Source organism: Mustela nivalis (assembly GCF_964662115.1).
Source record: "Mustela nivalis genome assembly, chromosome: 17".
Taxonomy (NCBI): domain Eukaryota; kingdom Metazoa; phylum Chordata; class Mammalia; order Carnivora; family Mustelidae; genus Mustela; species Mustela nivalis.
The window spans coordinates 7,008,398-7,035,170 of NC_139036.1; the positions used below are offsets into that span (position 1 = coordinate 7,008,398).

At 46.2% G+C, this 26,773-nt stretch overlaps 1 protein-coding gene across 1 annotated transcript in view; it reads left to right on the forward strand.

Moving 5' to 3' along the window:
* DNAH9 (dynein axonemal heavy chain 9) overlaps nt 1–26,773 on the forward strand; it is a 318,684-nt gene that overhangs the window by 28,615 nt on the left and 263,296 nt on the right. Inside the window, exons 9-16 of the mRNA XM_082708418.1 lie at nt 3,134–3,284; nt 5,917–6,031; nt 10,007–10,075; nt 11,662–11,788; nt 15,636–15,891; nt 17,341–17,582; nt 22,885–23,020; nt 26,483–26,679. Of these exons, the coding sequence (XP_082564544.1) occupies nt 3,134–3,284; nt 5,917–6,031; nt 10,007–10,075; nt 11,662–11,788; nt 15,636–15,891; nt 17,341–17,582; nt 22,885–23,020; nt 26,483–26,679 (1,293 nt within the window). The remainder of the gene's footprint in view (nt 1–3,133; nt 3,285–5,916; nt 6,032–10,006; nt 10,076–11,661; nt 11,789–15,635; nt 15,892–17,340; nt 17,583–22,884; nt 23,021–26,482; nt 26,680–26,773) is intronic.

Sequence of the window (26,773 nt, forward strand, 5' to 3'; positions counted from 1 at the left end):
TGCTGACTTCATAGAATGAGTTTGGAAGTTTTCCTTCCATTTAATTTTTTGGAACAGTTTCAGAAGAATAAGTATTAAATCTTCTTTAAATGTTTGGTAGAATTCCCCCTAGAAAGTCATCTGGTTCTGGACTCCTGTTTGTTGGGAGATTTTTGATGACTGATTCAATTTCTTTGCTGGTTATGGGTCTGTTTAGATTTTTCTATTTCATCCTGTTTCAGTTTTGGTAGTTTATATGTTTCTAGGAATTGATCCATTTCTTCCAGATTGCCTAATTTGTTGGCATATAATTGCTCATAATATTCTCTTCTAATTGTTTATATTTTTGCAGTGTTGGTGTGATCTCTCCTCTTTCATTCAGTGTTTTATTTACTTGGGTCCTTTCTCTTTTCTTTTTCATAAGTCTGGCTAGAAGTTTTTCAATTTTGTTAATTCTTTCAAAGAACCCATTCTTAGTTCTGTTGATCTGCTCTACTATTCTTTTGATTTCTATATCATTGATTTCTGCTCTAATCTTCCATTATTTCCCTTCTCCTGCTGGGCTTAAGCTTTATTTGCTGTTCTTTTTCCAGCTCTTTTAGGTGTAAAGTTAGGTTGTATTTTTGAGACTTTCTTGCTTCTTGGGGAAGGCCTGTATTGCAGAACACTTCCTTCTTAGGACAACCTTTGCTGGATCTCAGATATTTTGGACTGTCATGTTTTCATTTTCATTTGCTCCCATGTATTTTTTAAATTCTTTAATTTCCTGGTTGACCCATTCATTCTTTTTTTTTTTTTTTTCTTTTTGACCCATTCATTCTTTAGTAGGATGCTCTTTAACCTCCATGTTTTTGTGGTCCTTCCAAATTTTTCCTTGGGGTTCACTTCAAGTCTCATAGTGTTGTGGTGTGAAAATATTCATGGTATAATCTCAATCTTTTTGTATCACTGAGTCTTTATTTGTGACCCAGTGTGTAATCTATTCTGGAGAATGTTCCATGTGCACTCGAAAAGAATGTGTGGTCTGCTGCTTTAGGATGAAATGCTCTGAATTTATTTGTGAAGTCTATATGGTCCAATGTGTCATTCAAAGCCCTTGTTTCCATGTTGATCTTCTATATAGATGATCTGTCCTTTGCTGTGAGGAGGGTGTTAAATGCCCTATTGTTATTGTATTATCATCTATGAGTTTCTTTAAGTTTGTTACTCATTGACTTTATATTTGGCTTCTCCTAAGTTAGGGACATAGATATTTACAATCTTTAGATTTTCTTATTGGATGGAACCCTTTATTATGACATCATGTCCTTCTTCATCTCTTATTACAGTCTTTGGCTTAAATCTAGTTTGATATAAGTGGGGTTCCTCCGGCTTTCTTTTGATGTCCATCAGCATGATAAGTGATTCTCCACCCCCTTACTTTTGATCTAGAGGAGTCTTTGAGTCTAAAAGGAGCCTCTTGTAAGCAACATATCAATGGGTCTTAATTTTTTTATCCATTCTGATACCCTGTGTCTTTTGATTAGAGAATTTAGGCCACATAAACTCAGAGTAATTATTGAAAGATATGAATTTAATGCCATTTTATTACCTATAAAGTTGTTATTCCTGTAGATTGTCTCTGTTCCTTTCTAATTTTTGTTACTTTTGGTTTCTCTTTCCCACAGAAGAGCATGCGACTCTTGATCTTGTGGTCATGGGTTTGAGCCCCATGTTGGGTGTAGAGATTACTTAAATAAATTTTTTAAGGGTTTCTTCTGGAACACTGTCTTTGGGCCTTAGCAGTAGGGTGGCCATTAAAAGTGGAGAAGTCTACTGTGGTTGCCACCTGAATCCTTGACTCTTGCACCATGCTATTTAACCAGTGCTGCCCAGTTGATTCAAGCTGGACCAAACCCTGCGAGTAACTGGTTATAGGAGTCAGCTACTAGCAACTAGAATGAGAAGACTGTACCCTTGCCCTCCATTGCAGGGCAGGAGCAAGATGGAAGAATAGGGAGGTGGCTTCGGATGAGCAGTACACAAATGGTGGCATACTGAGAGTTCTGACTGAGACATATCGGGTGACTTGACACTTTTGTAGCGCATGATCGACCTTCTGTAAACTGCAAAGGAACTCACTCTGTAAAGGCTTAAGGATTAGAACCTGGACTGGTCAGTGGCAGTTACCAGGAGACAGCTTTTGGCTCAGTGGAAGAGATAGATTTCTGAAAGCTATTAAAAGGTGGAATGAACTTCCTTGAGAAGTGGATAAGTTTCCAGTCACTGGAAATGTCCTCAGGTAGCTTTAATGACTGGTGGGACAATCATAGAAGAGGCTCAAACCTCAGAAGGGTGAGTCTGCGCTATCCTAGGATACCAGGTTACCCAGCATGCCAGGCTTCGTTAGCCACTGAGTACAGATACTCATAACCTTTTATAAATAGTGTGGCTCCCTACCTCATATGGGAACACTAGTAGGATTCCTTTCCAAGCATTTGAACTCATTCCAGAAATTACTTCCAGAATTCATTCTCTCTGAAACTTTTTTCTTGTTCCAACCTTCAGATTTTAGCCTTCCACATTCTCCCCAATACCCAGCCTGCTTAGCTTCTTCATCTCCTCTCCATCTTCACCCTCTACCTCTATTTTACTTATTCTTCTTCTTTTTTTTAATGGAGAACTTCACCTTTCTGACATCTTTAGTTATATCTTTGTTTGGTCCTTTACTCAGAGTCTCTCAACACATCCGAGTTCAGCATCTAAATTAGCGGACAGGACTCCTTCCCCATTAGAAACAAAGGAGAGGGGGGCCTCAGTGGCTCAGTCAGTTAAGCGTCTGATTTCAGTTCAGGTCATGATCTCAGGGTCCTGGGGTTGAGCCCCATGTGGGGCTCCCTGCTTCTCCCTCTCTCTCTGCCCCTCCCCACCTTGAACACACTCTCTTTCTCTCTCTGTCAAATAAATAAATAAAATATTTTTTTAAAAAAGCAAAGAGAGGGGGGCACGCTATCACTCTCAACCCATTCATAATTATAGATACAGTCACAATAACAATTTTTGATCCTCTTCTGTTGGCGGCTATATGAAGGAAAAGCCAAGACACAGGATGTATGTAGCCTTAGAAAGGTTGACTCTGTGACTATTTCTTTTTCTCTCTCTGCCTCTTCTGCAGCTGCTGGACATTGCAGGGAAACTCCTGGAAAGACCACTTATAGCACAGGATGCTTCTGAAAAATACTTGCTGCTCATCCAAATGTTCATCAAAGACCTGGATACGGTGAGGGCCATCTACAGTCAGCGCATCCAGGAGGAGGCAGAACATGGTAGGTCTGTTGGCTGAAGATTTGGATGGGGACACTTGTGTTACCAGGAAGGGTGCAACTCACTCCACTTCAATCTGTGAAATGGCCACGAGGGAATCCCTGATATTCTCCAAGAAAACAAAAAACCTTCTTGCTTGAAATTTCAGACCATCTCAGGTCATTGTAGTATTCAAGGAACTGTGCATTTCCTTGTGTCCGGCGCTGAGACTGGTGGCCAACCCAGAGCAGTGAGGTCTTGCCTGCCTCTGATGGAGAGCTTAGCATGATGTAGGAGTTGACTCTCGGTTAGTGCTGCCAATGCTGCTTCATCTCCGACATACTTCAGTTCCACAGTAGATTTTTATACGCCCGAGGAAGGTTTCTGATCCCTTCCAAGGCCATAGCCGCCATGCTTCTGGAGGAAGGAATAGCAGGAGCCCAACAGAGGATGACACCATGCCGAAGTGTGATTTCTCCATTTTTATGGAAGTTCTTAGAGGCCCTGTCTTATGTGATTGAAAGTCAAACCAAGTCCAATTCAGCTCTACAAACATTTATCGAGTCCCTGCTAGGTGAAGGACACATTTGTGAGCACTTATAGGAGAGGCAGGCCAGGATGAGGGATAAAGGAATTAATCCTGGAAGGTGGCTCTTCAGGGAACACATCGGGTATGAGTGATATTAACAAGAACACGGAGCAGAACAGAAGTAGGGCTCAACTTGCCCCATGAAGAACCATAATGACATAAGATGGCTTGTGGCTGGGAGATCCAAGGGAGCACATGTGGCCTAGGTGACCTTGAGCTGAGCCCTGTGAGGCTGGGGAGTGGACGGCCAGGGAGAAGTGGTAAAGGCCTCTGAAGCAGAGGACGAAGGAGAGGATGTGGAAGGTGATCAGTGAGAGCTACCCATGGCCAAACAAGGTGTGTGGAGGGAAATTAGGTGAACCATCGAATTTGGGGCCAGATTTAGGAATCTGGAACTCATTATTCAGGCACCAGGAAAATTTCCAAGGTTTTTAAGCAAGAGAGGAGCAGCATCACTCTGTGGATAAGCAGGTTTTCTAGCGAGGTCATTAAGAAAGCTTCCAGGTAGGAGATCATTCCCAGAAGATCTATGGGGCCATGGTCATGCCTTCTTCCGGTCAGATGCAGAATCTGAAAGTTCACATGCCTTCTGAGGCCTTGTTAGTTTTCTACTGCTGCCCAGTGAATTATTGTGATGTCTGTGGCTTAAATAAAATAATACCCATCTTTTGACTCATAGTTCTGTAGGTCAGAGCCCAGCTTGATGTGCCTTATTCTCCACCCAGAGGGCCCCAGGGCTGAAATCAAAGAGTCAGGCGGCCAAGTTCTCATCAGGAGGCTTTGTGGGGGGAAATCCATTTTCCAGTTCCTTTTGTTGGGAGAATCCAGTTCCTTGTGACTGTCAATCTGAGGTCTGCCACTCCTCATTGGCTGCCAGGCATGGGCGGAAGGTGGGGAGTCACTTAGTGACTGAAAGTCCCCTTCCTTACCATATGGCCAGGCTGTATGGCGGTCTCCATCCTCAAGCCAGTAGTGGCATGCTGAGTCCTTCTTATGCTTCCAATCCCTGACTTCTCCTGCCAGCAACCAGAGAAAACGCTCTTTTAGAGGACTCACCTGATTAAGTCAGGCCCACCTGCAATCATTTCCCTTTTGCTCTCTAACATATCATCACAGGAGTGCTTTCTCATTGTAGCCAGTTTCCCGCCACAGTAACAAGAAGATGATTATGCAAGTGTGAGCGTCATTGGTGTCATTGTAGAATTTTACCTGCCGTGGAGATCAGGCAGAAAGTGACTATAATAGATCTGGGTTGGGTCTACATCAAGGAGCAATGGGGTCTGTGGCAAAATAAAGAAAGAGACCACTATTCAGCTCAGGTTGCTAGTTAGAAGCAGTGGCTGGTTCTCACCAAATGTTCTGAGATTTAAAAAAAAAAAAAAAATCTAATCTTGTTCAATCATGACAACTAATTATGAGCAAAGAAGCCCACAGCATGGACTAAAGTCAGACTATCCAGACTGCACTAACTCTGGTCAAGCAGCTCACAGTCCACGTGGCCTGTCTCCTAACCTTGGTGAATTCTCAGAGAAACTGTGGAAATGAAGCAGGGAAGATATCAATCCCATTTTATAGGTGAAAAAAAAAAAAAAAAGAAAGAAAACCTGAGGTCCCAAGAGATCACGTTCCCTGTTGAAGGCCGGGGTTTCCAGCCCTGAATGTACAATTGAATTCCTCTCCAGAGCTTTAGAAAATATAGACCCCTCGGCCCCACCCAGATTTCTTAAGTCAGAAAGGTGAAGGCCGGTCTGAGGCTCAGTAGGACTAAAGAGCCCCACAGGTGCAGCTATATGCACGAAGCCAGGTAGAAAATCACTGGTGTGGAGCCAGAAAGCCAGCGAGCAGCACAGCTGGGCTGGGCACCCCGTCCTCTCACTGCATTTAATGTTCTCCCCAAAGCCACCCCTTTGTACTACTGAGCCTACATGGCCATCTCCCGGGACTCCCCACTCTCAGTGTGAGTGCAGGGTGACATTAGCACGTGAAGGCAGGGTACCAGGGGGCAGGTGTTCCCAGGCAGGGCTGGGGCCACGGCCTCACTAATTCCACCTGTGCTGTGTCCCCAGGGTTCTCTTCAGTACACAAGAACATGCCCACTGTGGCCGGGGGTCTCCGCTGGGCACGGGAGCTGAGACAGCGAATCCAGGAGCCCTATGCCATCTTCAGACGCGTCACCCATCTGTAAGTAACTGGTTCCTGGAAGGCGAGCTCAGTTTCGGGTTCAGCTCCTGCTCTGGAATTTTGAGTGTTGTGAGGAACGCAACTTACTCAGCTCAGGCATGAAAATCACCTTCATTTCTTTGCATCCTCAAGCAACAGACCAGCATCTCAGTCCATGTGGGCTGTAACACAGAATACCACAGGTGTTTCACATGCTTCACACGGCTCTGGAGGCTGGGGAGGTCCAAGGTCACGGTCTTCTGTGTCCTCTCCCTTCCGAGGGCTCCCTACCTCATGGCCTCACCACCCCCAGAAGGCCCCATCTCCTAATGCCATCCCATTGAGGGGTAGGGTTGCAGCATGAATTTTGGGGTGAGGGGGTGCAAACATTTGGGAGTGAGATTGATACATTTGGACTGACAGGGAGCCCCCTGGTGTCAGCTGAGGCTCAAAGGATGGCTGGCTGCCTCTTCCTGCTCCGTGAGATCAGTCTGTAGAGGTAAAGGAGTCCAGGTTTTTCCAGCTCTGTAGGATTCTACAGACACGTCTCTGCCACAGCGTCTCCCCACCACTAAGGTGGCTGGAAAAGAACAAAGCCCAGAGTTTCCTAAAGCGTGGTGTAAGGACTTTGTCTATTCGCGTACCCAGGGCTCTGGTCCAGTGCAGATTCCCAGGCCTCTCCTCCCTCGCTGGAATCTGAATCTGGAAGCGGGGTGGGGCCCTTGAATCCCCGTCCTGAGCAGGCTCCCCACTGAGATTCCACAGCTGACCGGGTTTGGTGGGACCCATTGGCCTGCCGCTCAGCCGAGCCTGGAAGCCGAGCTAGATACAGAGGCCCCTCGGCTGCTAGAAGCGAGAGACGGAACTGTTTGTGGGATCATGTTCAGGATGCTTCCAGGAAGGGCAGTCTCTCTCTGACCCCTCTTTACAGAGAACCGCGCCGAGGGCACTGGAGGGGCAAACAAAACCAAAACAGACTGTCCTCACAGGGGTTCTGGCCCTAGGTAGGGCTTTAGAGACGGTCTGGCGCAGGGGGTGAGGCTGAATGCTTTCAGAGGCCCCGAAGATGATGCCAGGCAGCCAAGATGGGCTCCAATGGGGGTCACCGCTGCCCCATCCAGTGCTGCCCAGCGGAAAAGCAGGACTCAGTATGCGCCAAATGCTGACACCGGGGGAAGCTGAAAATCTGGATGGGGATGTAAAGCGGCCAACCTGAGAATGAGCCAGTGCCCCCTTTCCCCGAACTCCGCACAGATCAGATAACAGGCCTTCAGGTCAGGTGGGCTCAGCAGGCAATCCATTTGCAACATTTGCTGCAGCCTGAGCTTGCTGAGCTCTTTGTTTTGCAAAGGAAGAAACTAAGGGGAGACAGAACGGAGGCCACAGGCCTACCGCCCCAGAGAAAGTCCAGAAAGGACTGGAACAGTGTGGGGCTCAAGAGCCCCAGCCCAGAGGTCCTCCCAGGGAGTCCCCAGCCAGGGGAAGCTTGACCCCATGCCACTGAGCCCTCATCTTCTCAGACCCGCCCATTGATATGGGCTGGCCCAAGGGAGGGCATGACCTTGGGCGAGGGGGCTCTGTTGGGCTGCAGCTGTGTCCCAGGAGGCAGGTGGCTAGGCTTTATCAGCAGCAAACATCCATGGCCACGGGGGATGGGAGGGTGGTTTACACTGCCTGAGCCAGGGGGATCTGAATGGCACCCCAGCCAGTCCCCCACAGTTCCCCTGAAAAGTCCCATTTGTTTAAAAATGAATTCACATCCGTACTGTTCCCTATCATATACACCTGACCCTTGAACAACACGGGTCTGAGCTGCGCGGGTTCACTTACACCTAGATTTCTTTTCCTTTCCTTTCCTCCCCCCTCTGCCCCCCGCCCCTCAAAGTTTCCTTGTTTCCATTTGGTCCAGGGCTTGGGCAAGGGCTCCAGGGTGGTTACAAGCTACCTAGTGGCTTCAGGGAGACACAGACTCAGGCAAGGGGGATGCCAGAGGGACCCCTCAGGGGCCACTAGGCTCTGGAGGCTCCTCATTGTGCTTGAGAATGAGCCTTTCAAAGGGGAAGAGCAACCTGTCCAGCCCAGCCTGGGGGCCGCCAGCCTGCGGAGATGCGACAGGGGTGCACCGGTGTCTTGAGAAGTTTCACCTGCTCATCTAGGACGCGGTCCTCTGGGAATCACAGACATAGGGCCTCCGCTGGCAGAACCCAGGGCCAGCGGACCCGGAAGGACCTGGTTCAGGGTCTTGTCCCCCTCTCAGCAGCGTCCATGGCATCCTAGGTCTCACTGCTCCCATAATGGGACGGCTTCCCCATGTTTGGGGAGAGGCCCAGCCGCTACTCTGGTGTTGCAACTTCAAGAGACAAAGGACACCCTTGCCCTTTCATGGCCAGAAGAATCGGCCCAGCCCTCCAGGACCACATCACTGAAGTAGAAGTCTGGAGGGAGGGAGGTGTGACTGGGTGCAGGCTGACCGTGGCCTCCCCTCCTCGATGCAATAAATCTGATGAACCTGGGAGCTCATGGTTGGTCAGCAGGAAGGAGTTGAGCTCAGAAGATGGTGTTGGTTGGTCCCAGAGGCGGGGGATGGCTGAGAAGATGGTTTCAAACTTGCAGCTGGGAAAGAGGTCAGAGAGGGCTGGGAGGCTGGAAGGAGGGGTGACGCCTGGTCTGTCCCCTGCACACACCGCCCGAGCAGGAGACAGATCCAGGGGCCGCTGGCCCAGACGGAGTTTTTACAGTGCTGTAAATGTATTTTCTCTTCCTTATGATTTTCTTAACATTTTCCTCTGCCTAGTTTCCTTTATTGTAAGCATACAGTACATAAGGCATGTCATGTGGGAAATATGCCTTCATTGGCTGTTTATGTTCTCGGGAAGGCTTCTGGCCAACAGTAGCTCTTAGTAGTTTGGTTTTTAGGAAGTCACAAGTTCTGTGCCAGATCTTTGATTGCATGGGGGTCGGCATCCCCGTCGTTCAAGGGTCAGCTGTATATACAAATGGGTTCCTAAAATGTTTTCCATTTCTCACCAGGAAGGGAAGTAGAACCTAGGGGGAATTTGCCCTTGCCCGGTGACTTACCAAACTTCCAGGCATTGCAGTGGGGGACCATTGTCCCCTCAGGCCTCCTCCTCCTCCAGAAACAAAAGTGAGATGGGGTGAGGAGGCTTGCAGAAATCCCACAGTGAGGGGAGGAGGGCTGGCAGGGAGCCAGCCCACTTAGTCTGAAGCCTTTTCCACGTCTTTCCACTATCTGCTCATTCACCAGGGAAGGGAACTAAGCAACTGGGAGAAAGAAAAAAAAAAAGCCCTTCAGGAAATCCAGAGCTTTCTGTGCAGGCGTGAGGGCTTACACAGAAAGCTCGGGAGATCTAGTGAAGAAACTTTGTGTTGGTTTAAAGCCCAAATGGGTTTTTATAAAAATTTTCGCAAAAAGCTGCCTCATTTTGCCAGCAGAACCCACAGGGTTCCTGGGAAGGTTCTGAAAAGTGCAGATGCTTCACACATTACCCAGAAGCTGGTCTCTATTTCCTGTTGCAAAGGAGCATCAAACCCAGCTAACAGTGTATACACACATACACACACATTGTTTTAATGTTATCTAGTTTGTTACAGTGTTGCAATGCACAATATTATAGACAGTTTTTCTTCCTTAAATACAGAAAACTATGTAGAGCATTTTCCTGTCGTGTCTCAGTTTCCCTTTTATTCAGATTTCGGATGGACTTCACTTACCCACGTGTGACTGGCTGGGCTAGGGCTGGCTGCGTTCCCTCCGTGTCACCTGGGGGGCCCACCCTCATCTCTGGAAGTGCAGGTGCCCTCTAGTGGCCGGTGGGCGCTGCTGGCTTGGAGGCTGGAGGCTGGCTCCCTGAGGGATGTTTGGAGACCGGCCCACGAAGCGGTTCAGTCTGTTCTTTGTAGGCTGTAGTTTGTTACTTGGATCATTATTTTGACTTCTGAATTGATGCCATTTCTTCTTCTCTTTTGTGGGGGCAGTTGCATGGACTCTGCCGAAGGAAAGCGAATGACCCAGAAATATGAAGATATGCTCTCACTGCTGGAAAAGTAAGCGGCTTCTGGGATCGCATTGTTCTGCAAATGGCATAGCCCCCCGCCATGCCTTTGTGGTTCCGGGTTTGTGCAGATTAACCCCCCCTTCCCCCGCCCCCGTGGCTGCCAAATGCCTGTCTGTGTCTCAGGATAGAACCCGATGGCGGTGAGTACAGCGCCCTGCTGGGCCACCAACACAGGGCCTCTGGGGAATGCAGCTCCATGGCCCTAATGGACACTCTCCGGGGTAATGTTGCTGGGAGCGTGAACTTGGCAGAGCTAGAGGAAGTAGGGAGCTCCTTGCTGCACCTTGAGACCAGTGTCGCAGAAAATCACAGCAGCTGCTCACTGAGCGGAAAGCAACAGTTTGTGCTGCAGAAAGAGAAGATGAGTTTTAGAAATACTTCCTGGGTCCTTTCCGAGAAAACATAAGAATGACCATGTGCCCGCACTCCTAGTTATTCCTGCGTTAAAGTGGCAGTGAATCTTCTGTGGGCACCGTTCCGGCTGCCCACACTGCCATGCGGTTAGCAAATCCCAAATCGAGGATGTTGGCTCATCCCCTGACTGGGGGGCCTTTCAGGGCCTCCCCACACCCACCCCACTGTCTCGAGGCACCCCCTGTGGCCTTTGCCTCCCTCTCCAGCCTTGTCCCTGCCCCTTCTGGCCTGAGGGGTTCCCGGATCCCAGGCCACCCTTTCTCACCTCTGCTGGGAGCAATCATTTCACTGCCATACCTCTTCTCCTCTGAGAGTCAGTCAAGCCTTAACGCGGCCCTTCTTCCATGAAGCTTCCCGGCATTCTCCGCATCACACACTCAGCCCGCCGTTGGATACCTCCTGTCCTGTCCATCTCTCCAGGATTGTGCTTCCATATTTCCTGCTTAGCTGTGTTCCATGGCATTAGCAGCACTGACCGTGCGGTGTTTCTTCATGGTGTTAACCCTCCAGCCCAGCACAGGGGAGGGGCTCAGTCAGCGTGTAACGACCCACCCACGGGCACCTTGAGCTTCTCGAAGATCAGTGTGAGAGCAATCTTAGCCAGTGACTTTTTCCAGCATTTAATGAGACAAATCACAACTCCCATTACACCCTGCAAAGACTGAAGGGAGCCTTTCTTTCTGCTCTTTGATTTAAGCTGGGCCACCTTTTGAAATGAGGTGATACCTGCAGGAGCTACCAGGCTGAGCCACTGACTCTGAATTAAGAACGGATTGAGGGAAGGACACCTGGGTGGCTCAGTGTAGCGTGGACCTTCAGCACCAGTCAAGATCTCAGGGTCCTGGGATTGAGTCCCCCATTCAGCTTCCCACTCAGCAGGGAATCTGCCTCTCCCTCTGCCCCTCCCCCTCAACTTGTGCACGCATGTGTGCATGCACTCACCAGCCCCCCCATAAACAAAAATCTTTAAAAAATAAAAAAAAAAGAACAGATTCCAGTGTTTTACCAATAGTATCTTCAGTTCATGATACACATGTGCACACATTCACATGTAGGTATCTGGGCTATATACACGTTAAGATATCTCTGTCTTCACTAGGACTTCGCCAGGTGCTGCTGGGAGGGTGCGTAAGAGGTGGCTGTTCTCTCTGGTTCTGGCAGGTATGAGACGAGACTTTATGAGGACTGGTGTCAGACCGTGTCAGAGAAGTCACAGTACAATCTTTCCCGACCACTCCTGAAACGTGACCCGGAGACAAAACAGATCGCTGTCAACTTTAACCCACAGGTAAGTCAGGCAGCAGGAATTGCCTTTCGGGTTCCTGAAATTGGGTTCCGGCTGATTTCCAAAGCAAAAAGGCTTTTGATAATAATATGCAGAAGCTGTTGAGAATTTCCACCCTGGATCTCTTACTGGGGGTGAATGCTGTGGTGCCATGTTTTCTCAGGTTGTCCGATGGCTGCCTTTTTTTCCCCATGGTTGGCCAGTAGATTTGTGTTGATTTTGCACAACAGAAGATATCGCAAAATAACTTTTTAAACTTTCCTGTGTGTGATAACAGTTTTACAATGAACTTGCCTTTCCACACAAAGTTAGAATGGCAGTTACACTCAAGATGAACTCACCCAGAATTTTAAATATCTTAGTCTAGATAGATGCTATCTAGAATTCTAGAGGCATATTTAAACAGGTAATAGATATTGCTCCCCATCTTTGGGCAGATGGGGTAACGGCATTACCAGGTAGTACCAGACAGAGCAGACAGCACCTACCTTGAATGCATGTTCCACATGAAGGCCATGGACTAGACGCCGGAGGGTCAACCCAGTGTAAGACCCCATTCCCACCCTCAAGGAACCCAGCTAGTTGGAAGCTAGAACCTCAACATGCAAAGATATATCTTTATTAGATCATTTTGTCCCCCCGGGAGATACTTTGGGTTGTCAAACATGGAGCAGATACCAATGGCATGGGGTGAGTAGATTCTAAGAATGCTGCTCAACTCCCTAACAATGCCCAGGACAGCACCCCACAACCAAGTCAGTAGTGCTGAGGTTGAGAGATCCTGCTCCAGGCGATCAGAAGGGCAGAAGACCTTCATGTGGCATCTTTCATGAAAGCCAAAAGCTAGACCATATCAAGAAGTATATCAGAAAAAATTTTTTTCAAAAGTATAGGTTGCATTGAGCTAAAAGCAATTGCCTATTGCTGTCTCAGTGGCATGTTCTCCAGGAATGCACAGAGAAAGCCAGAAATGGAGTTCATAGGATATGAGTGTCTTTTGAGAAAATTACAGTTTAAGTAGAATATCAATTCCGACTGGAATATAAGTCAGCAAAGGGAGTTGGAGGGTCTGTTTCTTCACTTTGGAATGACACAAGCCTGACATTTAAATCATTGAACTCCTGGGCATAATTTTATCAGCAGGCACTCTGAGCGGAGTTGAATGTTAAATGCCCAAAGTGAGGAGTTTCTGGATTACCAACTAGGCCACGGTCTAGATGTTGTAACTGTAAGAATGAAGCCCTCAGGACGAGACGATGTTGAGAATGGACCATGCCTCCTCCGTAGACTCCAGAGCAAGGACTCTCTCTGCCCCAATGCACGGCACGTAGTAGGTGCTTTATAGGTGTTCATAGGTGAGAGGAGGAAAGGGCGGGGGAGGAAAGGAGGGAGGAAAAGGGGAGAGGGAATGAATACCTGACTTATAAAGTGAGTCAGGGGGAGACAACAAATGCACAAGTCAAAGAAGAGCCGTGAACATCCCTTAGCTCCAGCTTCGAGCAATGGGACAATGGCTATGTTAGTAAGAGTGAATAGAGGGACATGACCAGATTTGCCCCTTTGGGGGCCAGGATAGCAATTATATGGGGAAATTTTTATTTTTTTAAGATTTTATTTATTTATTTGACAGACAAACATCACAAGTAGGCGGAGAGACAGGCAGAGAGAGAGGAGGAAGCAGGCTCCTTGGTGAGCAGAGAGCCTGATGCGGGGCTCGATCCCAGGACCCTGGGATCATGACCTGAGCCGAAGGCAGAGGCTTTAACCCACTGAGCCACCCAGGCGCCCTGAGAAATGCATTTTTGTAAATTATTTCTCTAAATTATTTTAAATTCCCATTGGCATTTAAATTATTTTCTAGTTTTATCAATCTGTATTTCATTGATCATAGGATGCACTTTGTTTAACATCTTTGAAAATGGCACATGTTTATGGTTTAACACACAACATTTTTCCCCCTTTAGTTGGACATGAAATAATAGTGAATCTTACAGCTGAAGGCATCTTACAATGAAATAAAATACATTATAAATAATGCTACAGGAAGCTCTTTGGTTATTATTGTATTATTATATCCATCCTCAATGGTTTCTTTGGAATGAATGCCTAGAAATGGGATAAAGGATGTTAACATTGTGAGAATTCACATGTGTATTATCAATTTGCTCTTCAGGAAGATGGAACTCTTGTCATTTTCCTGCCAGAAAGATATCATCTTATTCTCCAAACTGCTTCCAGCGTGTACAACTAAATATCTATATATCTATATATAATATCTCGGGATTGTTTTAATTTGTATTTATTAGACCACCAGTAAAGTAGAACTTTCTCATGTGTTCACTGGCCAGTTACAGTTCTTCTATAATCACTTGTTCATGTCTTTCTCCCACTTTGGAGTGGAAGTGCCCTCTTTTCCTCTGAATTTGTTTGAGTATTTGGGCAATATTTGTCAGATATTAAAAAATTTTTGCTTTTGTTTTTTACCAGGTGAGGTGTGTCTTTCATTATGTGAATGATACTTTATGCTTATAAATTCTGTCTTTTATTTTCTGTTTTGTTTTCTTTTGTTTTGTTTTGTTTTTTGTTTGGAAGGGCCTTCTCTGCCTCAATATCATATAAGCAGCCTCCGGGTTTTAATTTTTTGTTTTTAGTTTTTACATTTGAATTTTAATATCTATCTTGAGCTTATTTCAAAATAAGCTAGGAGGCTGAGGGCATTTCCCTGCCGAATGATTAGCAATTGCCTTAACCCTGAGTAAGCTTGGCTGGGCAGTAGTGAACACTGGCCTAGAACCATTGCAGAGAGAGTAAGAGTCCAGGTGTCTCCATGCAGAGGAAGGGGAGGGAAGCAGAAGAGGGATGGGGAGAATCTGTGGCCTGGTATCTGTTTTGTCCCTCCTACCTATACACATCAGTCCTCATAGGTTCTGAGGTAAACAGGATAAATAAAGGGTGTGGGGCACCAGCGTGGCTCAGTTGGTTGAGCGTCTGCCTCTTGATTTTAGCTCAGGTCATGATCTCAGGGTTGTGGGATGGAGCCCCATATTGGGCTCTATGCTCAGTGCAGAGTCTGCTTATCCTTCTCCCTCTGCTCCTCCCCGATACACTCTCTCTTTCTCTCATAAATAAATAAATAAATAAAATCCTAAAAAAAAAAAAAAAAAAATGCAAAGGGTGAAGACCAGGATGCCAAAAAGCCCAGCCAAAGCCCTCTTTTTTCACTGGACCACATCTTCTTGGCCTCTCACTTGGGCGGTTCCACCTAATCTAGTACCCACAGAAGTTCAGAGAGGCCTGGGCGACTTCCATTTCCTAGTAGATTAAAACCCAGAGACAAGCCAACACAGGCTTCCAGAAACAAAAGGCTATTTCAAATGATTATAGCTAACAATTAAAGTTGTGCAATGGGCATCTCTTCCCAATTCTGTCAGTGTCTGGGACCGTGTGTGTGTCTGACCTGGTTGGAGAGAACAGCAGAAGTCTGAGGTTGGGGCTTCTCAGGCATTTGGCTGGCCTATACCTGGTGATTCCCCTCCCTTGTGCCTTCGCCCCTCCATAGGAATTAACTGGCTCGGTCAGCTGCCTGCCCAGAAACATCAGGCTAGACCTCTCCTGTCACTCATGCCGCCTTCCTTGAGGTTTTTTTGTTATTGTTGCTCTTTGGGACTTACAGCCTTGGTAAGACTCTCTGCCTCTGAGCCCTCTTCTTTCTGCCTAAAACTCAATTTCCTTTCTCTAGATTTAAGGAACATGTAGAAGCAAAAGAGGAGTCCCAGAAGGTCTCTGGGGTCCTGGGGTTTCTAGTCCTTGCTGCTTTTCCCTGCCACTTAACGCTGATTCTCCTCTCCAGCTGATTTCAGTGCTGAAGGAAATGAGTTATCTTGAACCCAGGCAGATGGCACAGGTTCCTGAGACAGCGGCCACCATGTTCTCCTCCAAGGAATTCTATCGGCAGCTCGTGGCTAAGTTGGAGTTGATGGCCAGTTGGTACAACAAGGTGGTTAAGACTCTTTTGGAGGTGGAATATCCATTAGTGGAGGAAGAGCTGAGGGATATTGATCTCCGTCTGAGAGCTGCGGAGGGGACACTGAACTGGAAAACAGAAGGTAACGGGGCACCGCCTGCAACTTGGTGGGGAGATTGGTGGTGGGGGGTGCTGAGATCCTGATGAAGTTGATTGAACCTTGAATGATCCCCCCAGTAATCTGGTTTTGTGTTCGAAACACAAACCTGCCCTCTCAGACAGCAATCCATCACAGAGAGGGCAAGAAGGGCTTCCATTCCTCGTCTTCTCTTTGGATATGATTGGTAGATTTAGAAAATCTTGTGACTGTGCTCTGGGGGAGACTCTGCATTCTCCAGTATATATTGGGAATGTTAGCTTTTACTATGTTATCCCAATTACTTAATTTTCTTTACTAGACTGTAGACATCTTTTTTTTTTTTTTTTTAAATTTATTCATTTGTGCGTGAGCGGGAGGAGAAGTAGAGGGAGATAAAAAGGGCGAGGAACCCAATCCCCAGCAGACCCCCTGTTGAGCGTGGAGCCCAATGTGGAGCTTGTCCCATGACCCCTGAGGTTGTGACCTGACAAAGATCAAGAGTCGGAGGCTTAACTGACCGGGCCACACAGGCCCCCCTGGACTGTAGTCCTCTCAAATGGGGGTACTATGCTTTTAATTCTCAGGTATCCTCCAATTCACTACTAATCTCTTGGATGGTTTAACATTTGCAGGGTACTACGTGAGCGACCAGGCAGGGAATATGGGATATGAGGTATGTGGGACATGGTTCCTACCCTCAAAGGGCTCACATTTAGTTGAGACCACAGACATATGTACAACTCTAAATCATGCAAGACAGGCTACGATAAAAAGCCATCACAGAATTAAAAATACAGCATGGTGAGTCACAGGGGAGGGAGATTAATTCTCATTAGAGTCCTCAAAAGAGGTCGAGTTTCAAAGGAAAGTTACAGTCAACTCCGAAGTCTTGGAATGCCATGTTAAGCGAGTCTGAACTTTATTTTATATGCAAGAGGGAACAATGTTTTCAACATTTAATAAAGCAAAAGTGCTCAAAAATATAAGGTCCATTAATCCAATGAAATCATCCTGGTGCACTGGTATGCCCCAGCCGCTGTGCCAGCTTTTGTGTCCTTGGTTGGTAAGCGTTACCTCTTTGTCTCTTTCCTTCCATAATCAGGGTTATGGTCAATTTTGGCTGTTCAACACAACTAAGAAGAAGAGGGCTCTGGTGACAACAAAGTAACCTGTGCAGAAAAGTCTTTTAAAACCTACAAATATTAAGGGGTCTTGACTGGTTTAGTTGGCTAAGCCTTTGGCTCAGGTCATGATTGCAAGGTCCTGAGATCAAAACCCGCATAAGGCTCCCTGCTCTGCGGGGGGGTCTTCTCCTTCTCCTTCTGCCCCCACTCATTCTCTCCCTCAAATGCATAAAATTTAAAAAAAAAACCCTACAAATATTAAATCCCTTCCTTTTATGGCAACTAGACCTTAGTGATTTCAATTAATTTTGTTTCTTTGGGGGAGCAGGCATTTTGGATTATGTCATTCAAATCACCAATGGCATTCACGATCTCGAACAAAGAATTCAGAAAGCTAAGGACAATGTGGAAGAGATTCAAAACATCATGAAAACATGGGTGTCTCCGATATTTAAGAGAAAAGACGGAAAAAAGGAATGCCTTCTTTCCATGGACGATCAGCATGATCGTATGGAAAAATACTACCATCTCATCAAAGAATCTGGACTTAAGATTCACGCCCTCGTGCAGGTAATAACCGGCCTCTCAGATACACACAGGGCACGGGGAATTGTATTTGGGTGTAAGAAATGATTTAAGCAACAGACGCCGTGTCTTCTGCATTCAGGGACGGAGGTGTATAGTGACAGCAAGAGAACTAAAGCTAACGGCTAGGAAGAGAGGCAAGACATTCTGGTATCAGCGTGTCAAAATTAATACTTTTTTAATGGTTGTTAAGACACTGGCATGACTTAAGTCCCACGCCAGACGCCAAGGAGATAGAAGGATGTTTCCAGTGCAGAACCCTAAATTAGCATCCGTACTAACCAGCCTCAACTTGCCACACAGCCCAGCAGCGTCCCTGTCACCCAGCTCTATCAGCCCAGGGAGGTGGAAGATGAGCCTGGTCTCCCTGCCTGCCTTTGGTAAAGAGAAGAAGCCGTGCAGGCACCTGTACTTGATGCAGCAAGGCTCTGCCCTGCCTGTGATCAGGGCAGCCTCGGGTCTGCTGTCAATGACTGGACCATGGATGGGAGCTCTAAGTGGCCACCAGCTTCAGCCCTACCCCAGCCACCTACACCAGCTGTTTCTGGCAGGTTGATCTCAAGCCCAAAGTCAGTACCGAGCCACAGTTGACATTTGGGATGATTTGTGGTCTGAGGCACGTGACATGTACTTTGGACTTGGTTGATTTTCTTCATCTGTCTTCTAGTTCATTAATTTCTGCTGTTTGTTCTTTAGCCTTTCTTTTCTTAATTTGGGGTTATGATGCCCATCTTACCCCGCCCTACCAACCTCCAAGGGCAGAAACTTAGGGGACAGATTTTAAGTCTTTCTTCTTTTTGAATACAAGCATTTGACATAATTTTCCTTGTTAGCTGTGCTGTAGTTGCATTCCCCAAATTTCACAGGCCTCATTTCCGTTGTCATTCAGCATTCAGCCTTAAATTTTTTTGGCTTGTGACTCATACTTTAACTCAGTAAATCGTTGAGAAGCACATGGCTTCATTTCGCCATGTTTGGGACTTCTCTGGATAGCCCGATGAAATTGATGTTGAGTTCAGTCCCAGTGTGGTCAGCGAGAGTACTCTCAAAGATTTGAATTATCGGGAACTCCCTGAAACTTTTTCCATGACCTACAAGTCTATCTATCTATGGCATGTTCCTTGCACACTTGACAATACATTATTCTTCCATTGTTGGGCATAGTGTCCTATAAATATCAAGTAGTTCAAAGTGGCTGATAGTATTGTGCAGATCTTCTGTATGGTTTCTGAATTTTTTGTCCATTCGTTCTACCAGTTACTGAAGGTAGAGTGCTAAAAGCTCAGCCTGTGACTGTGAATGATGATTTGTCAAAATCTTCAGTGTGGTCAGAGTTCTCATCAAGTATTTGATGTTGTTGACTTTTTTTCTTTTTAAAAAGATTTATTTATTTTATGGGGGGAGGGGCAGAAGGAGGGGCTGGAGGGTCTTAAGCAGACTCTGCACAGAGCGTGGAGCCCGATGCGGGGCTCGATCTCGAGACTCTGAGATCACAACCTGACAAGAGTCAGACGCTTCACCGAGGGAGGCACCCCAGTGTCCCTTGATGCTCTTCTGTTACAAACACATTTATAATTATTATAACTTCCTGATGAATTGACCACTTTATACTCATGAAATTCTCTTTTTATTTCTCAGAAGACTCCCTTGACCTGAGGCTTCTTTTTTCCTGTTAATATTCTCGTCTTACCTTCCAGATTCATCATTCCTTCTTCATCCTGCCTATCATCCTGCCCTTCTACGTTCGACCTGTTTGTTTCCTCAGATTCGAAATTCTTCTCTTACAGACCGTATAGTAGAGACTCAGTTTGCTAACAACTTTGCCGATTAACTGGAATGTTCAGACGATGACACTGAACGTAATTATTGGTATGATTGGATTTAGCTCACCATTTTGCTGTTTCCTATTTGCTTCATGTCTGTTTTGCTTTTCTGTTCTTGCTTTCCTACCTTCTTGTTATTAACCATTTTTTTTTAAATAGTCTGATTTCTCAAGGGGCATTGCATCCTGTGCATGACATTTGCTGTGGTTGTTCTGGGTTTCAGTAGGTCTCAAATGAATCACCATCAGCTTCAGAGTTTTCCTGTGAAATGTTTTCAGTGTGGTTCAATTTGACTCTGACTCTTGATTTCGGTTCAGGTCATGATCCCAGAGTCCTGGGATCGAGTCCCAGATCGGGCTCCTTGCTCAGCAGGAAGCCTGCTTCTCTCTCTCTCTCTCTCTGCTTGTGCTCTCTCTCTCTTTCTGACAAATAAATCAAATCTTTTAAAAAAATAAATATATTTTTTAAGAAATATAAAAGAACTCAAGAAGAAATATTTATAGTATTTTATATTCACCCATATACTCACCATTTCCAGATTTGTTTTTTTTTTTTTTTTTTTTTTCTTTCTTGGAAAATGGACCTCCCACCTGTGGTCATTTCTCTGCAGCCTAAAGGATGAAGAACTCCCTTTAGTTTTTCTTGCAGATGCCGTCTAGCAATGACACGTGTTCTCAGTTTTTGTTTCTCTGACATGTCCTTATTTCACTTTTGTTTTTGAAGGATAGTTTCATTGGCTATAGAATTCTACATCGACAGTTTTATTTGTCTTAACAAAAGTTATTTTCTTGTCTCCTCCCCTCCCCAGTGTTTCTGAGGAGAAGCCAGCCGTAATTTGTGTCTTTGTTCCTCTCTATATAATGTATTGTTTCTCTCAGGCTGCTTTTAATAGATTCTTTTCTTAATCTTTGTATTTTTTTTTTTTTCCTGTCTCACTGCAATGTGCCCAGATAGGTCTGCTTTCTGTTCACCCAGCTCGGAGTCTGTGAACCTCTCGAACCTGTTTTTCATCAACTTTGAGGAGTTTTAAATCAAATTATGACACTCTTATCTGCTAATCCCGACATCTATTTTATTTTCTGAGTCGTCTTTTTTTTTTTTTTTTAATGTGACAGAGGTTAATTTCTCTCTCACATAAAATCAATCTGAGGAAGCAGCGTTGCAGAATTGGTATGGCAATTATTTGCTGAGTCTGTTTTTTGTGATGATTTCCCCTCTCGGTTAAATGTCACACTTCCCTGCTCCTTGGCCTATCTAGTAATTTTTGTGGTTGTGGTGGTGGTTGTTCTGTTCCAGCCATGTTGGAGGCCACTTTAGAACAGAGTTGTTACTTCCCTTAAGGAGTTTGCATGTTTCCTCTGACAGGCAGTTAACCTACCGGTGGGTCGGCTTCTTCCTGCTGAGGTTCGATGTTAAGCTTTGTGAGGATGGGGTCTAAGGAGACCATACTCTAGGGAAGCTCTAACCCCCAAAGCATGGTGTTTCTGGGGTCTCGGCAACACTCTGGGCCATCTGTCAGGTCTTCTGCTACTTTGGATAGAACACGAACGTTGCCCAGTGCACCCTATGACCGCATGATCTCCGTGCAGCTTACAACTGTGCTCTGCCCAGCCTTACAGAGTCTGGCTCCCGGGATGTGCGGCTTCATGTTCGAAGATTCAAGGAGACTCCGTGATCTCTGTAGCCCCAAAACCTCCATTGCCTTTTTTTTTTTTTCCTGCCTGGCAGGAAGGATGTCTGTCATTGTGGTCCTCTTTCCTGAGCCACGGGCACAGTTTGGCAGGTGCCTCTAGGTAGAAAGTCAGGGGGTTGCAAAGCTCAACTTGAGGACTTCCTTCTCTGAAGGATCCCATCCCTGTTCTCTAGTTGCTCCCAAAGAACTGTTTCTTGGGAAGGTCTGATCTCATTCCTCTTTCTTGGCTAGAATCAGAAACTCAAGGCATTTCTTTTCCTAGTGCATGGAAATTCCAACATTTTTGCTCCTTAGACCATAGTAGAGCTCAGGTAAAACGTGGAAATGTGGAGATAGCCATTCTATTTTTTTAATTATTTATTTATTTATTTATTTATTTTAAAGATTTTATTTATTTATCAGAGAGAGAGGGGGAGAGAGCAAGCACAGGCAGACAGAATGGCAGGCAGAGGCAGAGGGAGAAGCAGGCTCCCTGCCAAGCAAAGAGCCCGATGCGGGACTGGATCCCAGGATGCTGCGATCATGACCTGAGCCGAAGGCAGCTGCTTAACCAACTGAGCCACCCAGGTGTCCCGAGATAGCCATTCTGATGGTGTGACATTAGGGAGGAGATTGAACAACTACACAAAGCAGTCATAAAACAGAAATATTTAAAAAAATAAAAAGCAGACAGACACACTTAATAACATCTGAGAGCAACTTGATGTTGTCACTGTCTTATGATTTGTGTGGCGATTGGCCTTAAATCATTAAAAAAATTGTCTATCTACTTTGGAAGGAAAGAGGTAGGTAATGTATTTTAGAGTTTTGTCATGTAAAGACAGGATCATGAAGGTTTTTTTTTTTTTTTAATCCAGGGGGTTTATACATGGAAATGTTTGTAAAGGGGTGTGCGTCACCTAAAAAATGTACTTCTTTCTGCAAAGTAGTTAGCATTTTGTTTGAAGATCTGGGATAAATGGAAAGTTGATGTCAGAAGGCTTGGTAATGAAAATGGTGATGAGTAAGTGGGATGTCTGTGCCATCCCATCAGGTTTTGGGGGCGGGGAGCACACATGTGTTCCTTTATGTAAATGCATTTTCTTTTTTCCCTCTCTTTAGAGAGGGAGGGGAGGGGCAGAGAGGGAGGGAGAGAAAGAATCTTAAGCAGGCTCCATGCCTAGCACAGAGCCTGACGCGGGGCTCGATCTCACCATGCTGAGATTGTGACCGGAGTTGAAATCAAGAGTCAGACATTTAACCAACTGAGTCATCCAGGTGCCCCTATATGTATGCATTTTCTAAGTCACTCAGCATGGTGGCCTTTAGTAGTAAATGCCCCGAACAAAACACTCCAGCTCATTTCTAAGGACTAGCCAGGAAATGGTTTACTTGCTTGAACCCCAAATTTATTACATGCCTTGAATCCTAAAGCCCTCTACCCCTAGCACCCCTTCCTCTCTCTGCCCTAACTTCTGCCTTGATATAGTTTCTTCCACAGCACACCCATCAACACTTATCAATCACACCCGGTGTCCCATTTTTCCTGGGAAAGTGGCCTGACCCCATCCTTCTTTCTCGGGGACAGGATGAGACCCCCATAGTCCCTTCACGTATTAAGTTCATGTTCCTTTCACTCAGTGGTTATACCCATTAGACAGAATGGATTCTATATATGTGTAATAGCAAACTCCCCCCAGCCCCAGTGTTGTTTTTTCCCTATTAATGATAACTAGACCAGCCCTTCCATATTATTAAACATGGTTTAAATCCATTCTTCTCTGTTTCTTAGGAAAACCTAGGTCTATTTGCAGCAGACCCAACCTCTGATATCTGGAAGACTTACCTCATCTACATTGATGAGATGTTGCTGGATGGATTTTTTCTTGCCATTGAATGCTCCCTCAAGTACCTCCTGGAAAACACTGGTATTTACTGGCTTAGGGACGTGTGTTATTACTGGAAAGATAACAGTAGCACCTATTGATGAAAAGTGAAGTGTGATCAAGTGCTTTGTGCCTTTTCGCAAAATGCTGCAGATGTGTTGTGAATGGTACCTAGTAAAATAACCAGGGTGCTGAGTTTCTACATTGTTCCCAGAAAAAAAGATTTTTCTCTCTTTAAAACTCAGGTGGTAAGCCAGGCTCTAAGATAGTGAAGCCCATAACAAAAGCAAAAACCCAAGTGCCAATTGAATCTAAATAAAGCTTCATAAAGAGAATGAAGTTGGAGCAGCAGGCAACATAGTTAGTAATGGCGACTTCCTTTGGACTTGGTTCATGGCAGTGGGAGGGGGACGTTCTGTGCCTTCAAGCTTAATGGACTCTATCTCTGTAGCCTTTTGAGAACACAGGGAGGTTGTTGTCGCCAGGTTAAGTGGAAGAAACAGAAGCTTTTCTGTGTGAAAAGAGGCAAGCTGGAGATGAGGTAGTTTTTGCAAGGAAATGGAATGTTGAGATTGTGGGCTTTCTCTGAAGCTGTTAAAAAAAAATAGCTTTGAATTTGTGATGGAAAAACTGAGTTAAGGTACACAGGGCCAACCTTGGCTAGTAAGTGGTAGGATGGAAAGAGAGGAAGAGTTGACACTTCGTGTTCTAGTAGATTCTGAGGAGCTTGGTGTAAGGGTCCCATTGGCAAAGTTGTCAGAATGAAAAGGCTGAGGTGAATAGTTTGAAGCCAGAAGATGAAGGTGTTTAAGAGAGTTTAAGGTGTCAAGTCCAACCCAGGGAAAGAAAGAGAGTCCAGTGGTAAGATGGGTAGGTCACGATCCATGTCCAGATACCCACCCAGCCCAAATAAGAGGGCATGAGGGTACTGGGCTGAGGATACAAAGGGAAGCAAGGCCAGCTCTGCGTGTAGCGAAGATGGGCAAACCTCCAGTGGTCTTAGTAGGTGGAGTGGCTGAGATCAGAGACATGCTCTTTGTCTGCAAGGTGCTCCACAAAAGGATATGGGGCAGCAAGAAACAGGCTCCAGAAGAGTCAGCATGGTGGCGGGGGGGGATCACCTTCTAGAGCCTGGGGGCAAGTAGCCAGTGGGGCATGGAGCAGAGCCACTGAGACTGGAGAACTGGCTCCTAGGGACCAACAGTGTTCACCTTAGTGGACCAACCAAACCTCATCTAGCACTGGAGGTTCACAGGGCCTCAGCCATCCTCTAGAAGATTCTAGAAGTTGCCCCGGCACACTTGGCACAGGCACTGCATGGGAAATATTTCCTAAACATAGTGACTCCATGCTCGACTGATGCCTATCCAGCTCTCCCAATCTGAGCTGTCCGGAGGGGGGAGCAAGAGGATGGAGAGGGCATGGTGTGGTCCTTCAAGATTGCCAAAGTGACTTTCTCTTCATGGAACTGGCGGAAAGGAGAAAGGTACTTTCTTCATGATATAGAATGGGCAGGAGCTGGACTTGGCAGGTGCTGGAGTCAAGGAATTCTAGATGAAATTTTGAAGGGACTGGTTCTCTAAGCGGGGAGGAGAAGGAACCTAGGAAGGGTAGCTTCTGAGAAGAAGAAGAGCACTGTGACCCTTTGCATAGCCCGGCTGGACCGCTCTGTCCTTCCAGCCCTCCTTCAGTGTTTCCACCTTCTTGTGCTCGGTGAGCCCAGCACCATTTCCACGGCTTGGGCTGGATTCCCTGTCACCTCTTAAAATGCAAACCTTGCCTAGGTCCAATGCTACCCACTCTGTCCAGAAGTGCTCTTCCCCCTCTTAACCCCTAAAGTGACTGACTTGTACCAAGTTGGTGGAACCACCAAGATAATCTGACTTGTATGGTCATGATGATGTCATTGCATCGAACCTTAGGATTAAGTTCTCACAGCAGCACACGGGACAGAAATCTCTGGAGTCAAAATGGCCTCATGAGTCTTTTACATCCTATAAATTGTATATAACCCGATCTATTAAAATTGTCAGTATCTCATGCATATAGTAACGCAGAATATATCATGAGTACATATGCAAATCATAGGTATTAAAAAAAAAAACAACTCTTCCAGGATAGTGTAATTTCTGTGCATTCCCTCCATATATGCTTTTGATGAGACACTCCTGAATCCAGGAATGCAAATTGATCAGCCCCACAATTTTGAAGGCAAGGCCTTGGTCTTATAGAGCTTTGAGTCTCCCACTGTGGCTTTAGCTGGGGTGAATGATGAAGCCGTGGTAGCCAGAGCCCCATCAATATTGTGGCTTCCAGGACAAAGAGGTCTAGCCCCTAAGTTCTAGATTAAGGGGAGTGCTTCTGGTTAGTGGATTGGTTCCCACCGTGCTGTGGTTCCACACGTTCAAGGACCTTGCCTTCATTTCTTTGGTTGAGCTGGGTCACCACCACAGCCTGGCTCTCGTCCATGAGCGGGGAAGAGTGTGGAGACGGCTCCCGTGCTGTCTCCAGGGCCACAGCCACAGAAGTGGCAACCATTGCTCTTCCCCACATGCCAACAGTGAGCTAACCCTCTTGTCAACGTGACCACTGGCAGGGCTGGGAAAGGCAGCCACACGTGCCCACTCTTCCCTCTGCTTCTGGGGGGAGAGGGGTAATGGATTCCCGGGGGTTTCCACCACCCACAGCATCCAGCACATCATGGTCTCCCAAATATTTCCACAGTCAAGGAGACCTACGAATGTAAGCGGTTATTAATAAAAGTTTAAGCACCTCATCTTGTCCTTGCAACATTTCGCTCCCTGTTATATTTTGATTTAAATTTAGCAAGGCAAGTTAGTCTAGCAAGTAATCAGGGACCTGTTAATTATTTATACTGTTTTTAAATTTTTTACGACTCTGGGACCACAGAATTGAAAGAGGTTCGGTTTTCACAGAAAAAGATCAGAACAGAGAGGGTGGTAACCTGTTTTTTCCTGCCAAAGCCTACTACTGACAGGCGTGTCACAGCGCAGCTAGTGGCTACCCGTGGAATTGCATGAGGTGTGCCTAGAGGGAAATCAGCTGCTTTGGAGAAATGAGCTTTGCATAATCAACCTGTTCTCAACTAGAGGCCATTCCACATCCCCTCACCTCTGCCCCGTCGTTCCCCCAACCTAGGCATTTGGGAATGTGGAAAGGGGCTGGCTTGGGTTGTCCAGTCCCTGGGACGTGCCCTCCAAGGACAGGAGGGTAAATGTCCTACAATGCCCAGCACAGCCCAGCGCAAGAATTGGCCTATTCAAAATGTCATTGGTTCCCCTGTTGGTAAACACTGCAAGACTGTTACCCTCACCTTTTCTTGGGCGGGGGGAGGAGTTAGCAAATTTTACATTTCCATTTTCCTCTGCCCAAATAGCTTAGAGCAAGGAAAGAAATATTCAGAGCATCTTAAAAACAGGTACTGCCCTGCGCCCATTTTAACCATTCTCGTTTTTGTGTGAGCATGCTTTCCTTGTTTTTCAGAAAATAAGGCAGGCCTCACCCCGATATTTGAAGCCCAGCTGAGCTTAGCCATACCGGAATTAGTTTTCTCTCCGTCCTTGGAGTACGGGGTGAAGGGCGGTTTCTATGATGCTGTTGAGGGTCTGGTCACCAGCATTTTTGGAATATCGTCCCTCGTGCCCCGGCTTTCCCCCCAGAATGGCTCTCCCCACTACCAGGTACTAACCAGCAAGCCCCTCCCACCGGCTGCCAGCCTAATGGGCAGACTTCTGGAAAAGGCGAGGCCTAACCCCCTGCTGTTGCCTCGCCCCT